At 46.5% G+C, this 17,980-nt stretch overlaps 1 protein-coding gene across 2 annotated transcripts in view; it reads left to right on the top strand.

The window, feature by feature from the left end:
* The window catches only part of SHOC2 (SHOC2 leucine rich repeat scaffold protein), a 70,538-nt gene extending 52,944 nt beyond the window's left edge, over positions 1-17,594 (top strand). For both annotated transcript variants that reach the window (XM_075348220.1, XM_075348221.1), the window contains exons 5-9: positions 8,225-8,413; positions 11,672-11,794; positions 11,888-12,025; positions 13,307-13,424; positions 15,209-17,594. In XM_075348220.1, coding sequence (XP_075204335.1) covers positions 8,225-8,413; positions 11,672-11,794; positions 11,888-12,025; positions 13,307-13,424; positions 15,209-15,417 — 777 coding nt within the window. In that variant the 3' untranslated portion in view covers positions 15,418-17,594. The remainder of the gene's footprint in view (positions 1-8,224; positions 8,414-11,671; positions 11,795-11,887; positions 12,026-13,306; positions 13,425-15,208) is intronic.
* Positions 17,595-17,980: the final 386 nt, after the last annotated feature.

Raw genomic sequence — 17,980 nt, 5'->3', positions numbered from 1 at the left:
AGCCTGATAGTGCCAGTATAGCATTGTATGTATAGAATCCGCATGATAGTGCCAGTATAGCACTGTATGTATAGAATCAGCCTGATAGTGCCAGTATAGCACTGTAAATATAGAATCAGCCCGATAGTGCCAGTGTAGCACTGTATGTATAGAATCAGCCTGATAGCGCCAGTATAGCGCTGTATGTATAGAATCAGCCTGGTAGTGCCAGTATAGCACTGTATGTATAGAATCAGCCTGATAGTGCCAGTATAGCACTGTATGTATAGAATCAGCCTGATAGCGTCAGTATAGCACTGTATGTATAGAATCAGCCTGATAGCGTCAGTATAGCACTGTATGTATAGAATCAGCCTGATAGCGTCAGTATAGCACTGTATGTATAGAATCAGCCTGATAGCGTCAGTATAGCACTGTATGTATAGACTCAGCCTGATAGTGCCAGTATAGCACTGTATGTATAGAATCAGCCTGATAGCGTCAGTATAGCACTGTATGCATAGAATCAGCCTGATAGTGCCAGTTTAGCACTGTATGTATAGAATCAGCCTGATAGTGCCAGTATAGCACTGTATGTATAGAATCAGCCTGATAGCGTCAGTATAGCACTGTATGTATAGAATCAGCCTGATAGCGTCAGTATAGCACTGTATGTATAGACTCAGCCTGATAGCGCCAGTATAGCACTGTATGTATAGAATCAGCCTGATAGCGCCAGTATAGCACTGTATGCATAGAATCAGCCTGATAGCGTCAGTATAGCACTGTATGTATAGACTCAGCCTGATAGCGCCAGTATAGCACTGTATGCATAGAATCAGCCTGATAGCGTCAGTATAGCACTGTATGTATAGACTCAGCCTGATAGCGCCAGTATAGCACTGTATGTATAGAATCAGCCTGATAGCGCCAGTATAGCACTGTATGTATAGAATCAGCCTGATAGTGCCAGTATAGCACTGTATTTATAGAATCAGCCTGATAGTGCCAGTATAGCACTGTATGTATAGAATCAGCCTGATAGCGTCAGTATAGCACTGTATGTATAGAATCAGCCTGATAGCGCCAGTATAGCACTGTATGTATAGAATCAGCCTGATAGTGCCAGTATAGCATTGTATGTATAGAATCCGCATGATAGTGCCAGTATAGCACTGTATGTATAGAATCAGCCTGATAGTGCCAGTATAGCACTGTAAATATAGAATCAGCCCGATAGTGCCAGTGTAGCACTGTATGTATAGAATCAGCCTGATAGCGCCAGTATAGCGCTGTATGTATAGAATCAGCCTGATAGTGCCAGTATAGCACTGTATGTATAGAATCAGCCTGATAGTGCCAGTATAGCACTGTATGTATAGAATCAGCCTGATAGCGTCAGTATAGCACTGTATGCATAGAATCAGCCTGATAGTGCCAGTTTAGCACTGTATGTATAGAATCAGCCTGATAGTGCCAGTATAGCACTGTATGTATAGAATCAGCCTGATAGCGTCAGTATAGCACTGTATGTATAGAATCAGCCTGATAGCGTCAGTATAGCACTGTATGTATAGACTCAGCCTGATAGCGCCAGTATAGCACTGTATGTATAGAATCAGCCTGATAGCGCCAGTATAGCACTGTATGCATAGAATCAGCCTGATAGCGTCAGTATAGCACTGTATTTATAGAATCAGCCTGATAGCGCCAGTATAGCACTGTATGTATAGAATCAGCCTGATAGTGCCAGTATAGCACTGTATTTATAGAATCAGCCTGATAGTGCCAGTATAGCACTGTATGTATAGAATCAGCCTGATAGCGCCAGTATAGCACTGTATGTATAGAATCAGCCTGATAGTGCCAGTATAGCACTGTATTTATAGAATCAGCCTGATAGTGCCAGTATAGCACTGTATGTATAGAATCAGCCTGATAGCGTCAGTATAGCACTGTATGTATAGAATCAGCCTGATAGCGCCAGTATAGCACTGTATGTATAGAATCAGCCTGATAGTGCCAGTATAGCATTGTATGTATAGAATCCGCATGATAGTGCCAGTATAGCACTGTATGTATAGAATCAGCCTGATAGTGCCAGTATAGCACTGTAAATATAGAATCAGCCCGATAGTGCCAGTGTAGCACTGTATGTATAGAATCAGCCTGATAGCGCCAGTATAGCGCTGTATGTATAGAATCAGCCTGATAGTGCCAGTATAGCACTGTATGTATAGAATCAGCCTGATAGTGCCAGTATAGCACTGTATGTATAGAATCAGCCTGATAGCGTCAGTATAGCACTGTATGTATAGAATCAGCCTGATAGCGCCAGTATAGCACTGTATGTATAGAATCAGCCTGATAGTGCCAGTATAGCACTGTATTTATAGAATCAGCCTGATAGTGCCAGTATAGCACTGTATGTATAGAATCAGCCTGATAGCGCCAGTATACCACTGTATGTATAGAATCAGCCTGATAGCGCCAGTATAGCACTGTATGTATAGAATCAGCCTGATAGTGCCAGTATAGCATTGTATGTATAGAATCCGCATGATAGTGCCAGTATAGCACTGTATGTATAGAATCAGCCTGATAGTGCCAGTATAGCACTGTAAATATAGAATCAGCCCGATAGTGCCAGTGTAGCACTGTATGTATAGAATCAGCCTGATAGCGCCAGTATAGCGCTGTATGTATAGAATCAGCCTGATAGTGCCAGTATAGCACTGTATGTATAGAATCAGCCTGATAGTGCCAGTATAGCACTGTATGTATAGAATCAGCCTGATAGCGTCAGTGTAGCACTGTATGTATAGAATCAGCCTGATAGCGCCAGTATAGCGCTGTATGTATAGAATCAGCCTGATAGTGCCAGTATAGCACTGTATGTATAGAATCAGCCTGATAGTGCCAGCATAGCACTGTATGTATAGAATCAGCCTGATAGCGTCAGTATAGCACTGTATGTATAGAATCAGCCTGATAGCGTCAGTATAGCACTGTATGTATAGAATCAGCCTGATAGCGTCAGTATAGCACTGTATGTATAGAATCAGCCTGATAGCGTCAGTATAGCACTGTATGTATAGACTCAGCCTGATAGTGCCAGTATAGCACTGTATGTATAGAATCAGCCTGATAGTGCCAGTGTAGCACTGTATGTATAGAATCAGCCTGATAGTGCCAGTATAGCACTGTATGTATAGAATCAGCCTGATAGCGTCAGTATAGCACTGTATGTATAGAATCAGCCTGATAGCGTCAGTATAGCACTGTATGTATAGACTCAGCCTGATAGCGCCAGTATAGCACTGTATGTATAGAATCAGCCTGATAGCGCCAGTATAGCACTGTATGCATAGAATCAGCCTGATAGCGTCAGTATAGCACTGTATGTATAGACTCAGCCTGATAGCGCCAGTATAGCACTGTATGCATAGAATCAGCCTGATAGCGTCAGTATAGCACTGTATGTATAGACTCAGCCTGATAGCGCCAGTATAGCACTGTATGTATAGAATCAGCCTGATAGTGCCAGTATAGCACTGTATTTATAGAATCAGCCTGATAGCGCCAGTATAGCACTGTATGTATAGAATCAGCCTGATAGTGCCAGTATAGCACTGTATGTATAGAATCAGCCTGATAGTGGCAGTATAGCACTGTATGTATAGAATCAGCCTGATAGTGCCAGTATAGCACTGTATTTATAGAATCAGCCTGATAGTGCCAGTATAGCACTGTATGTATAGAATCAGCCTGATAGCGCCAGTATAGCACTGTATGTATAGAATCAGCCTGATAGTGCCAGTATAGCACTGTATTTATAGAATCAGCCTGATAGTGCCAGTATAGCACTGTATGTATAGAATCAGCCTGATAGCGTCAGTATAGCACTGGCTTTAGGTTCTATAGGAAAATCCTGGTGATTTGTGCGCTTTAATAAGTCTGCTTACTGTGAATGGAAGCATTTATGGTTAATATTCAGAGACGGATAACATCTGATTACAGAACTGCGAGTCTATGCTACTACAAACAAGCATTACTCACCTTGTATTATACTCCAGAGCTACACTCACTATTCTCCTAGTGTTACACAGTGACTGCACCGGCAGATTAGTGAGTGCAGCTCTGGAGTATAAGGCTATGTTCACACACTGCGTTTTTCACCTGCGTTTTTGGTCCGTTTTTGGTCCGTTTTTGCTGCAGAAATTTCTTGAGAAATTCTTGTAACCTTTCTGCAGACATTCCCCAGCAAAACCTATGGCAAAAAAAATTAGCTGTGCGTTTTTTTCTTAAGAAAATTCTTTCAGTAGATTTTCTTAAGAAAAAGAATGAGCATGTCACTTCTTTTCTGCAGCTAACTGCGTTTTTTGCCATATATAATTGGCACAATAACGCAGGGAGCAACCAGCGGTAAAAACGCACCAAAAACGCACCGAAAACGCGGCAAAAACGCAGGTGCGTTTTTGGTGCGTTTTTTAACACAGGTGCACTCTTAAGAAATTTCTTAAGAAAAATCATTTTTCTAGTGTGAACATAGCCTAATACAGGAGGTAACTCTGGATCAGTAATGTAATGTATATACACAGTGACTGCACCAGCAGAATAGTGAGTGCAGCTCTGGATTATAATACAGGAGGTACCGTATTTTTCGGACCATAAGACGCACCGGACCATAAGATGCACCCTGGTTTTAGAGGAGGAAAAAAGGAAAATAAAATTTTAAGCAAAAAATGTGGTCATGACACACTGTTATGGGGCGAGGATCTGCTGCTGACACTATTATGGGGGTAATGTCCTCAAATTCTCTACTTAGTTACCCCAGCCTGGTAATGATCCTCCTGCCTTGTATATGATCCCCATCCTTGTATATATGTACCCCATCCTGGTATATGCCCTAATCCTGCTATATACTGGCATCCTGCTATATACCCCCATCCTGCTATATACGGCCATCCTGGAAACTGCCCTCATCCTGCTATATATCCACATCCATTTGGCTATATACCCTCATCCATCCTACTATATACCCATCCATCCTGCTATATACCCCATCCATCCTGCTATATGGCCCCATCCTGCTGTATACCCCATCCTGCTATATGGCATGTATCCAGTGTCACACAAAAAAAACAAACGTTTATACTCACCTTTCCTCACTGTATGCAGCATTGCTCCTCCCCCTTTCTGTGGCGGCAGCAGCTCCGCTGGAGTGTGGAGCCGTCACCATTGTCTGCAGCATTGCTCCTCCCCCTTTCTGTGGCGGCAGCAGCTCCGCTGGAGTGTGGAGCCGTCACCATTGCTGCAGCATCGCTCCTCTTCCTGTCTGCCGGTCAGCTGAAATGCATGGAGACGTCATCACTGTGCTCACCGCTCTCTACACAGATCAGCTGGCCGGCAGACAGGAGGAGATCGCGGTGCTGCAGGGAAGTGACCTGTGAGTATACCGTAATATTCACTGCACCCAGCGCTGATGATGATGCGCAGGGGGCAGTGAATACAGCCGCACATGATCACTCCAGGCTGGAGTTGCCAGGGTTGATCTTGCAGGCCGGCTGTTAATTATGCGCGCACCCCCCCGCCCACCTGTCAGTGCCAGCTTCAGCGCTGAGGGATGATGGGCGGGAGGAGGGGCGTGCATATGGAATGAGCGGGCCCACGTAGTCATGGCAGGCGCTGCTACAGCCTGCTCGTGCCCCCGATGTCCCACTCCACCGCAGCACCCTCATTCCCTGCAGCCACATTCAGACTATAAGACACACACCCCCACTTTCCCCCTACATTTGGGGGGGAAAAAGTGCATCTTATAGTCCGAAAAATACGGTAGTTCCTTGACATTCTCTAAATAATATAAATGTAATATGTTATTTCTGAATGTGTTTATTTACTGTGCGAAATGAAGACAAGAGTTTATAATCTTGCTTGACTTTGAAACTTAACGAATTTCCTCAACGTCTTCCTCCTTCCCTTTCTCCTCCCCCTTTATATTCCCGAACTCCTTCCATTCCCACCTCCCCTCTAATACCCCTTCCCATCCACTTTTAGCCTATCCTTTTCTTCCCTTTTTTCTTCCCCTTCTTTGGTCTTTCAACAATATTTTTAAGAATGCATTTTAAATACTTCAATTACCCAGTCCCCTGTTATTATAAACTTCTTAAAATTTAATAAAGTATACAAAATACATAGTATGACAGTCAAAAACTAGTGTGTGAGTAATATTGAAAACTAGTGAAGTGCAATTACAGGTCCAAGGTGCTTGTTTGACATGTATTTAAGGAAAGTGTAATATATATCCATGTACAGTAACTCAGGATCAGTAATGTATGTACACAGTGACTGCACCAGCAGAATAGTGAGTGCAGCTCTGGAGTATAATACAGGAGGTAACTCTGGATCAGTAATGTAATGTATGTACACAGTGACTGCACCAGCAGAATAGTGAGTGCAGCTCCGGAGTATAATACAGGAGGTAACTCAGGATCAATACAGGATCAGTAATGTAATGTATGTACACAGTGACTGCACCAGCAGAATAGTGAGTGCAGCTCCGGAGTATAATACAGGAGGTAACTCAGGATCAATACAGGATCAGTAATGTAATGTATGTACACAGTGACTGCACCAGCAGAATAGGGAGTGCAGCTCCGGAGTATAATACAGGAGGTAACTCAGGATCAATACAGGATCAGTAATGTAATGTATGTACACAGTGACTGCACCAGCAGAATAGGGAGTGCAGCTCTGGAGTATAATACAGGAGGTAACTCAGGATCAGTAATGTAATGTATGTACATAGTGACTGCACCAGCAGAATAGTGAGTGCAGCTCTGGAGTATAATACAGGAGGTAACTCAGGATCAGTAATGTAATGTATGTACATAGTGACTGCACCAGCAGAATAGTGAGTGCAGCTCTGGAGTATAATACAGGAGGTAACTCAGGATCAGTAATGTAATGTATGTACACAGTGACTGCACCAGCAGAATAGTGAGTGCAGCTCCGGGGTATAATACAGGAGGTAACTCAGGATCAGTACAGGATCAGTAATGTATGTACACAGTGACTGCATCGGCAGAATAGTGAGTGCAGCTCTGGAGTATAATACAGGAGGTACAGTAATGTAATGAATGTACACAGTGACTGCTCCAGCAGAATAGTGAGTGCAGCTCTGGAGTGTAATACAGCAGGTAACTCAGGATCAGTAATGTATGTACACAGTGACTGCACCAGCAGAATAGTGAGTGCAGCTCTGCAGTATAATACAGGAGGTAACTCAGGATCGGTAATGTAATGTATGTACACAGTGACTGCACCAGCAGAATAGTGAGTGCAGCTCTGGAGTATAATGCAGGATAAGCTGTGGCTGTGCGGTTTTGCCCCTTATTTCCATGCTGTGATTTCTGTAAGCGGTGGTGGTGTTTCGCGCTCTCCTGGCTCCGCTTTCCTCGCACTTTTCTCGTAGGTGCAGCAGTTACTGAGATCACGGGGAGTTGGATTTGCTACAAATGGCTTCATAAATGAGTGATGATTGCAGCAATTGCCGGCATTTCTTCCTTTCTGTAATCGCGGCTGAACGCTGGATCTGCGGCTACGGATGGGGCGCGCTGCTGATGCTGCTGCTGCTCGTCCTCCACCCCCTATGCACGATTTTTGGGTAACCTGTTTTAGCGTCGCCTCACGCTGCCGGTTTAACCCTTTCTGCATTTGCATTTTCAGCGTTCAGTCTCATGTTATTCGGTTCTCTGCAGCATTTATGGGGTCACAAATCGGCTTTGTGCATTTTCCTTCAGGTGGAGGCAGACTGGGAATGAAAGGTTACGTGGACTTAGTAGCCTGGGATTTCACATGTTAACGCTTCCATTTACTGACAGCTAGCAGAGGTCGTGCTGTGCACTGCAATCATCCTCATCCGCTTATGTCTGAAAGTAGCAGAAATTTCTTTTATTTTTTGGGGGGTTTTTTTGCAATTTTTAAATTCTTAGATTTTTTTTTTTTGTAATTTTTTCCAAGGCAATAAACCCTTCCTATGTTCACAGCTGAGCTTTTGGTACAATGTATTGGAGTGGGCGATCAGAAACCGTTCTGCTAGACTAGACTAGATCTGCCCGGGGAAGGGGGGAATATAAATCATAGTTTCCATTCACTGACATGGAGCAGAGTCTTTGGAAAGTGTCAATGCTGCAGATAATGGAAAGTGTCCGCCGCTCGTTAACCCTTTGTGTCTCCGTCTCAGGGCCTCCTCTCCAGCCTTGTGAAAGTGACCAGCCTGACCCTGGCCAGGAACTGTTTCCAGTCTTACCCCGTGGGGGGACCCTCCCAGTTTTCCACGATCTACTCCCTCAATATGGAGCATAATCGCATTAATAAAATCCCGTTTGGAATTTTTTCCCGAGCGAAAGTATTAAGTAAGCTGAACATGAAGGTGAGTGCACGCCGGCGAACCGCGTCCCTGCCCCGCGCCATGCGGGATGTGCTGCCGGTGACAGCCGCCGTGTCGGTCATTACGTTTTGCATTTGCACCATACACATGTAGTTATATCCTCACCTTCCTGGGATAAAGCTCCGATCACCGCCGCGGGTGTAAAGCGGGTCTGCACAGGGGACACAAGTAGCGGGCAACTTTTTTTCCATCGCAGACTTTTCCCCGCGCAGCGGCAAAAATCCAAGCTTCTATTTTCTGTAGTGCGGGATCGGGAGGCAGTGACCCCTATTTATATACCAGGGGTGCGGACTGATGTAGGAAATGACGCAGATCTGAGGGCTGTAGTTATAATCCACATCAAATGCCACATTGTGTTAACGGGACCGAAGCATCACAGGGACGACAGCCGACAGCGTGACCCCGCAGGCCATAGATTATCACACATATAGATGGAGACGTCCTCACACCCAACGATGAAAGGTCAAGGAAGAAATAATACACCTTTTTCAGATTAAAGTAAAATTTATTTATTTTTTTATTTATTAATATATATGTTATTTTTTTTTTTTATAGAATTTATATTTCCGATTTATTCACTGATTGGAAGTCACTGTGGCAGACAGATTTTATATGTACTGCTTAAAGGGAACCGGTCACCAGATTTGGCGACTATAAGCCGCGTCCACCACCAGTGAGCTCTTATATACAGTGTTCTGGAATACTGTATATAACAGCCCAGGCCGCTCTGTAGAATGTAAAAAAAAACACTTTTATGACAGTCACCTACAGTGGATTGGTCCGATGGGTATCGCTGCTCTCCGGTCCAGCGCCTCCTCTCCGGGCCGCCGCCTCCTCCTCTCTGCTCTCCGGGCCGCCGCCTCCTCCTCTCTGCTCTCCGGGCCGCCGCCTCCTCCTCTCTGCTCTCCGGGCCGCCGCCTCCTCCTCTCTGCTCTCCGGGCCGCCGCCTCCTCCTCTCTGCTCTCCGGGCCGCCGCCTCCTCCTCTCTGCTCTCCGGGCCGCCGCCTCCTCCTCTCTGCTCTCCGGGCCGCCGCCTCCTCCTCTCTGCTCTCCGGGCCGCCGCCTCCTCCTCTCTGCTCTCCGGGCCGCCGCCTCCTCCTCTCTGCTCTCCGGGCCGCCGCCTCCTCCTCTCTGCTCTCCGGGCCGCCGCCTCCTTCTCTCTGCTCTCCGGGCCACCGCCGCCTCCTCCTCTCTGCTCTCCGGGCCACCGCCGCCTCCTCCTCTCTGCTCTCCGGGCCGCCGCCTCCTCTCTGCTCTCCGGGCCGCCTCCTCCTCTCTGCTCTCCGGGCCGCCGCCGCCTCCTCCTCTCTGCTCTCCGGGCCGCCGCCGCCTCCTCCTCTCTGCTCTCCGGGCGGCCGCCGCCTCCTCCTCTCTGCTCTCCGGGCGGCCGCCGCCTCCTCCTCTCTGCTCTCCGGGCGGCCGCCGCCTCCTCTCTGCTCTCCGGGCCGCCGCCGCCTCCTCCTCTCTGCTCTCCGGGCCGCCGCCGCCTCCTCCTCTCTGCTCTCCGGGCCGCCGCCGCCTCCTCCTCTCTGCTCTCCGGACCGCCGCCGCCTCCTCCTCTCTGCTCTCCGGACCGCCGCCGCCTCCTCCTCTCTGCTCTCCGGGCTGCCGCCGCCGCCTCCTCCTCTCTGCTCTCCGGGCCGCCGCCGCCTCCTCCTCTCTGTTCTCCGGGCCACCGCCGCCTCCTCCTCTCTGCTCTCCGGGCCGCCGCCGCCGCCTCCTCCTCTCTGCTCTCCGGGCCGCCGCCGCCTCCTCCTCTCTGCTCTCTGGGCTGCCGCCGCCGCCTCCTCCTCTCTGCTCTCCGGGCCGCCGCCGCCTCCTCCTCCTCTCTGCTGCGATCTCCATCCTTTTTCTACTTAGTTTAGTATGAATGATGTGTCCTACGTAATCCACACGAGCTGGCATTAAGGGCCTGCGCAGGTGCACTATGATCTGCACTGCTGAGGGCAGATCAAAGTACTGTAATGCTCATGCGCGAGGAAAGGTTAGACCGCCTGCGCATGCGCACTACAATACTTTGATCTGCCCTGAGCAATGCAGATCAAAGTGCACCTGCGCAGGCCCTTACTGCCGGCTCGTGTGGATGACATAGGATGCGTCCTGTACCCAGGCTTCAGAAGGAGGAGGACGGCGATCGCAGCAGAGAGGAGGTGCCAGACCGGAGACCAGCAATGCCCTTTGGACCGGACTGCACCCTAGGTGAGTATTATTATAAAAGTGTTTTTTTTACATTAAACAGTGCGGCATGGACTCATATATACAGTATTCTATAAGGCTGTATATAAGAGCTCACTGGTGGTGACCGCAGCTTATAGGGGCCAGATCTGGTGACAGGTTCCCTTTTTAATGTGCCGTTTTTATACAAACTTTTATTTTAGGCATAAAAGATTTTTGGTTTTGACTAAATTATACTTTTTGTTGCAAATGAAAAATGTGCAAAAATGAACGTATGTTTTAAAATTCGACATGCTTCTTAAATTGCATTTGAGCCCCAAAAATAAAAAACACCTGATATCCCATAGAACATAATGGGCACATGTCAGTTAGTGAAATGGACAGACTCGGACTTGAAGCCGAGGCCTAAACTGTGAAATGTGGGAAGGTAAAAGGTTTCGCTGAAATGGATTATTGACCCCGGATCAGAGCCGCGTGGCTTCCTCAGTCACACCCCTCCTCAGTCACACCCCTCCTCAGTCACACCCCTCCTCAGTCACACCCCTCCTCAGTCACACCCCTCCTCAGTCACACCCCTCCTCAGTCACACCCCTCCTCAGTCACACCCCTCCTCAGTCACACCCCTCCTCAGTCACACCCCTCCTCAGTCACACCCCTCCTCAGTCACACCCCTCCTCAGTCACACCCCTCCTCAGTCACACCCCTCCTCAGTCACACCCCTCCTCAGTCACACCCCTCCTCAGTCACACCCCTCCTCAGTCACACCCCTCCTCAGTCACACCCCTCCTCAGTCACACCCCTCCTCAGTCACACCCCTCCTCAGGGGTCTCGCTGTGTATTCCCAAGATCTTGTAGGACCCCGCAGTTTGTGACTTTGTAGCCATTGAGCCCCTGATTGTATCCAGTCACTGAGTAACGGGGTGGCCAGTAGAGGGTCTTCATACCTCTATGATGAGATTAATCCCCCCTCCCATAAATGATCATATCAGTTATCAGGACTGATCTCTGGGGTGCGGGCATTCGGCACCGAGCAGAACTTGACCAGTGATCCTCTCTATCCCCCAGGACAATCAGCTGACGTCTTTGCCCCTGGACTTCGGGACGTGGACAAGCATGGTGGAGCTGAACCTGGCTACTAACCAGCTGACAAAGATCCCAGAAGACGTGTCCGGCCTGGTCTCCATTGAGGTGAGTAGCGGACCCTGGTTGCATGGTGGTTGGTGGAGGACACTCTCATAATCGTCCTGCTCTTCTGAACCTGATGCCTCTTTTGTTTTCCAGGTCTTAATCCTGTCAAACAATCTATTAAAGAAGCTTCCTCACGGCATCGGAAACCTGCGCAAACTGCGGGAGCTGGACCTGGAGGAAAACAAACTGGAGTCACTGCCTAACGAGATTGCCTACCTGAAAGACCTGCAGGTGAGGCGGCTGCTGCCCGTGGCGGCTGAGAGAGGGCGGGCGGCCCCTGCCCGTGGCGGCTGAGAGAGGGCGGGCGGCCGCTGCCCGTGGCGGCTGAGAGAGGGCGGGCGGCCGCTGCCCATGGCGGCTGAGAGAGGGCGGGCGGCCCCTGCCCGTGGCGGCTGAGAGAGGGCGGGCGGCCCCTGCCCGTGGCGGCTGAGAGGGAGAGGCCCTTACTCTCTGTAGTCTTGGCATCTGCTCTCAGACAAAATTCTATGGCCCCCCCCAATAAACCATACAGTGAAACCATCACACAACGCCATCAAGGCCTTTGTGGATCACATTCTTGGCATGCATATTTCTTATACAGAGCTCCAAATCCCCTGCATGATACTGTTGGTCATTTTTACTTTTTACCTTGCAGGATATTGGACTAGACCGGTCAGCAGGCAGAGTTACTATGATGTAACTCTGGTACCAGTCACTTGTGGAGGGAGTGCCCTGTGCGCTGTGTGACTCTCAAAACGCTATAGACTCCGCTGGACATATTTTTATTGCATTTTCTGTATTTCTAGAACTATTAGACATTTGCAATCGCTTTTAATTAAGATTTTGCCACCATTTTTCCCTTGCACCTTGTATGCAGTACAATACAGTGCATGCTGCTCAGTGCTGTTCTGAGCTCAATCTGTGGCTCCTCTCTTCTCCTGAACATAATCTAAGCTCAAATGTAATCAAAAGAAGTAAGATTCTGGCTGATTATAAGGTCTGTCTCACGCCACACTGTGGTGTACATAAAGTCATCAGATGGGATCAGTACTGAACAGCCTCCAGCAGCTTGCAGTGTTTTGTAACTCATGCAGGCGGCAGAAGAAAAGTGGTACAAAATATTGAATTAAAACTACAAATCTGTTTCTACAGGTACATACAGTGCAATAAAAAGGTCTTTCAGAGGTGACCAAATTTTAATTTTATGGTATAAGCAGAACTCTGTGGCTTCCTAAGCTCCTGCCCAAGTGCAGGCAAATTCAATGGCATTATTTTTTTTCTGTTTTTTAAAGACAATCAATAGACAAATGATTGTGGAATCTTAATATATTTTATATCCAGACCCCTCTGTCCCTTCCTGACAATTTCCTGGGGGAACAAGTGAATCTCGCATGTCAGGTAGTTGGTCGATCCCAAATTTAATGTCTGGTTTCCCAGAATGTCCTCCATTGAGCGCGTCCAGCCGCCCGGTAATACGTGTGTTTTGATGTCTTCATTGCTCTGACAGTAAAGGTAATTTTATTTTTTTACCAGAAATTGGTGCTCACAAACAATCAGCTGACAACTTTGCCGAGAGGGATCGGCCACCTAACGAACCTGACGCACCTCGGTCTCGGGGAAAACCTCCTGACGCATCTTCCAGAGGAGATCGGTGAGTGGAGATCATATGTCCAGAGGGGTCAGTAAGAAAAGTGTAACACCGGCAGTCCTATGTAACACCACAGATAACACAGTGATATGAGTACAGATAATGTAGTAGATGTCACCTGCAGTCCTATGTAACACCACAGATAACACAGTAATATCTCTGAATACAGATAATGTAGGAGATGTCACCTGCAGTCCTATGTAACACCACAGATAACACAGTGATATCTCTGAGTACAGATAATGTAGTAGATGTCACCTGCAGTCCTATGTAACACCACAGATAACACAGTGATATCTCTCGGAGTACAGATAATGTAGTAGATGTCACCTGCAGTCCTATGTAACACCACAGATAACACAGTGATATCTAAGTACAGATAATGTAGTAGATGTCACCTGCAGTCCTTTGTAACACCACAGATAACCGTGATATCTCTGAGTACAGATAATGTAGTAGATGTCACCTGCAGTCCTATGTAACATCACAGATAACACAGTGATATCTCGGAGTACAGATAATGTAGTAGATGTCACCTGCAGTCCTATGGAACACCACAGATAACACAGTGATATCTCGGAGTACAGATAATGTAGTAGATGTCACCTGCAGTCCTATGTAACACCACAGATAACACAGTGATATCTCGGAGTACAGATAATGTAGTAGATGTCACCTGCAGTCCTATGGAACACCACAGATAACACAGTGATATCTTGGAGTACAGATAATGTAGTAGATGTCACCTGCAGTCCTATGTTAAAAGAAAAAGGTTTTGGTACTGTGTTAGCCAGTTGAAAAATGATTGATTGCTTTCCTGTCCCAGGAATCTTATAGTCCCTTCTGTGTGTTGGGGATCTGTATCCGGTCTTCTGTCTCTACATGAGCGCAGGTTTTGCAGCTCTTTACATTGCAAGGATAAGTTCCTCTTCCTCAGACTCAGACACACCAAAAGGAACTTATCCTTGCAATGTAAAGAGCTGCAAAACCTGCGCTCATGTAGAGACCAAAGACTGGATACAGATCCCCAACACACAGAAGGGACTATAAGATTCCTGGGACATTCACATGTTCCTCCTCCAACGCGGTGTACTTAATCCTGTGCACTATATGTCCTATTGGGGGCCTCTATGTTGGAGAAACAGGACAGAGACTGAGAGCAAGGATCAGATCTCACCGCCACACAATTACAGACAAAAAAATCCATTTACCTGTGGCCAAACATTTCTGTGCTTCAGGACACAACCTAAACCACATGAAAGTTGTCATATTAAAAGGCAACTTCAGATCACAGAGCCATCGCAGGGTCTGGGAATACAAATTCATTACAATGTTTAACTTTGCGGACACAGGACTCGACCTCTCAGGTGGATTTATGACTCATTACAAAATCTGAGAGGTCAGCTCCAGAGACTAAGAGGGCACCAGGCCTCTGATCCTACATGGATATTGGGACAATAAAACTCACACCACTAATCAAAGCTAATTAAGTATTCACTTTCCAAGCTCAGTGTTTGTTTATATAAATGTCCTTTTACTATGCATCGCTCTGCCCTGTTTTGTGTGCATATATTTGTGTTTCTTCAGATATTTTGTCATACCATGCCTGATGAAGAGACCCGAGATGTCTCGAAAGCTTGCTTTATAACATCATATTTTATTTTTATTTTAGTTAGCCATTAAAAGGTATCACAACTACAAAATTTTAATTTTGTTTCTCTCACTGAGAGCAATCAATCAATCTGCAGTCCTATGTAACACCAGTGTTCTCTTCTCTTTTTTTCCAGGTACATTGGAGAACCTAGAGGAGCTGTATCTGAATGACAACCCCAATCTTCACGGTCTGCCCTTCGAGCTGGCCCTGTGCAGCAAGTTGTCAATCATGAGTATTGAGAACTGTCCCCTCAGCCACCTCCCCCCGCAGATCGTGGCCGGGGGTCCGTCCTTTATCATCCAGTTCCTGAAGATGCAGGGTCCTTATCGTGCCATGGTGTAATAATGCAAGTCCCACACACTGTACAGACCGCGTTCATGTCGTTTCCATGTATATATCTATATCCCGGGCGGCCGCTGTAGACTGCGCTCATGTTTCTGTTTACATATGAGATCTGTATATGTAATGAAAGACGGCAGATTTAATAAGACGCATTACGTGTTTTTGCTAATAGAGGAATCATAGCCATTTAGATTTTTTTTATTATGTAAGAAAATATCAATCGCTTGTCAGATTTTTTTTTTTTTTCTTTTGCTGAATTTAATGTATTTTTTTTTTTTTTTTTGTATATACAGTATATATATATTTTTTTTAAGGTCATTGTTACCCGGATTTCCAGCACGGTTTTTAAGAGTCGCCGATATTATTTTGGCAGTGATCGCGGCGGTCAGGATTCTGTGTTACCATTGGAGCCCATTATGTCATGTGGATAAAAAAAAAAAGTCAAAAATCAGAATGGTTAACGGTTTGTGAGGTTTTTTTTTGTTTTTTTTCTTCCCTGTCTGAGCATACATACACGAGCATACACGAGCCGGCATCTGGTACGTGACTCACATCTACTCTAACTTATTATGTGAATTTTTTTTCTTTCATTATTTACTGTTTGGGTGAATCACTGTTTTGCTTAAAGGGATTGTCTAGATTTAAAAACAATTTTTTTTTTTTTTTTAACATGGCGCCTCTTGTCCGCAGGTGCTATATGGTATTGCAGCTCGGCCCTTCAGTTGAGCCAGGATGTAATACCAGCATCACCCATGCACAGGCGTGGCACTGTTTTTCGGATTTATTTTTTTTTTTAATCCTGGGGAACCCAATTAATATTAACCTCTGTGTCGTCTGACTTTTTTTTTTTTTCTTTTCTGTTTCTACTTATTAAAGGGAAGACATTCAATCTGGATATGAACAGGGATCCCGGGCCCGTCATAAAGTACGAGATCATGGCACCATTTTTCATTCTTGCACCCACTCTTCATATCAAATATCCAGATTTTTTTTGTTGTTTTTTTTTTTTTGTTATATCTTTTTATTTTTTTATTTTTTTTTTATATTTTGTTATATTTTTTGCAGTCCAGGCCCCTTTTTTATTTGTACTTTTTATACAATTCTTGACGTTGATGATGGCGGACAGTCGGCCGTTATACGCACATTGGCGCCCGTTGCTTTACATACTCTCGCACCCTGTGGATTACTCTCCATGATGGCCGCACGAGCCTCCGATATCCGCAGTCCGATATTTCACAGCGTCTGTCCCTTGTAAAAGCTTCATCTCAGTGCCGAAAAATACCGCACCTATGCGTGTACCGAGTGCGTTTTTTCACAGTTTCTGAAATATTTCCATATTCTATTCCTCGTAATAACAAACCACACTTATGTGCAAAAGCCACACTTGGCGCCGCCACCTTTAATTTTAAGGGTCGCTCCTTCCGAGTCTGAGTTGCTACTTAGCTTTCATTGACTTCACTTTTGCAATTTGGACAGACGCGTTTCTCATTCCCCAATACCCTGGCCCATTAACCGCCAACCATACTGGGTGAACCCTCAGTGTGTCGGGGGCTGGTGCATGATGGGAGTTGTAGTTCTGTTGCTGTTGAATAACAGGAGACAATAAATCACATTTTGCAGAGTCTGGATCCTTCTGAAAGCGATTGCTTTCTTTTATCAGCTCTTTTCCTCACTTCTCGTTTTTTGCTGACACATATTGTTTTTTCTTTTCTGCTGCTCCTGTGCCTGCTGAGGACATTCAGTATGGCCGCCGAGGTCATATATGTCCCATTATTTCTATAGATGTGTCAGGACAGCAACCTCACACTGGATAAGTGGAGCTCATGTGCCTCTGTTCCTGTGCAGCAACATACAGACGTCACCCACGCGTTTTATAGTCACCAACGTTCACAATGGAAGTGGATGAAGGAATGGTTTGTGGTCTGTATCTTCTTGATTACTGATGAGCGGGCACTACCATGCTTTGGTGCTCTGTACTCATAACTAGTGATGAGCGGGCACTACCATGCTCGGGTGCTCAGTACTGGTAACTAGTGATGAGCGGGCACTACCATGCTTTGGTGCTCTGTACTCATAACTAGTGATGAGCGGGCACTACCATGCTCGGGTGCTCAGTACTGGTAACTAGTGATGAGTGGTCACTACCATGCTCAGATGCTCTGTACTGGTAACTAGTGATGAGCGGGCACTACCATGCTCAGGTGCTCTGTACTGGTAACTAGTGATGAGCGGGCACTACCATGCTCGGGTGCTCAGTACTGGTAACTAGTGATGAGTGGGCACTACCATGCTCAGGTGCTCAGTACTCGTAACTAGTGATGAGCGGGCACTACCATGCTCGGGTGCTCAGTACTGGTAACTAGTAATGAGTGGGCACTACCATGCTCAGGTGCTCAGTACTGGTAACTAGTGATGAGCGGGCACTACCATGCTCGGGTGCTCAGTACTGGTAACTAGTGATGAGCGGGCACTACCATGCTCGGGTGCTCAGTACTGGTAACTAGTGATGAGTGGGCACTACCATGCTCAGGTGCTCAGTACTGGTAACTAGTGATGAGCGGGC

The sequence above is a fragment of the Anomaloglossus baeobatrachus genome, chromosome 5, assembly GCF_048569485.1.
Source record: "Anomaloglossus baeobatrachus isolate aAnoBae1 chromosome 5, aAnoBae1.hap1, whole genome shotgun sequence".
Taxonomy (NCBI): domain Eukaryota; kingdom Metazoa; phylum Chordata; class Amphibia; order Anura; family Aromobatidae; genus Anomaloglossus; species Anomaloglossus baeobatrachus.
Note: the sequence above shows the minus strand (reverse complement) of the source record. Positions and strands in the feature narration are given on the sequence as shown.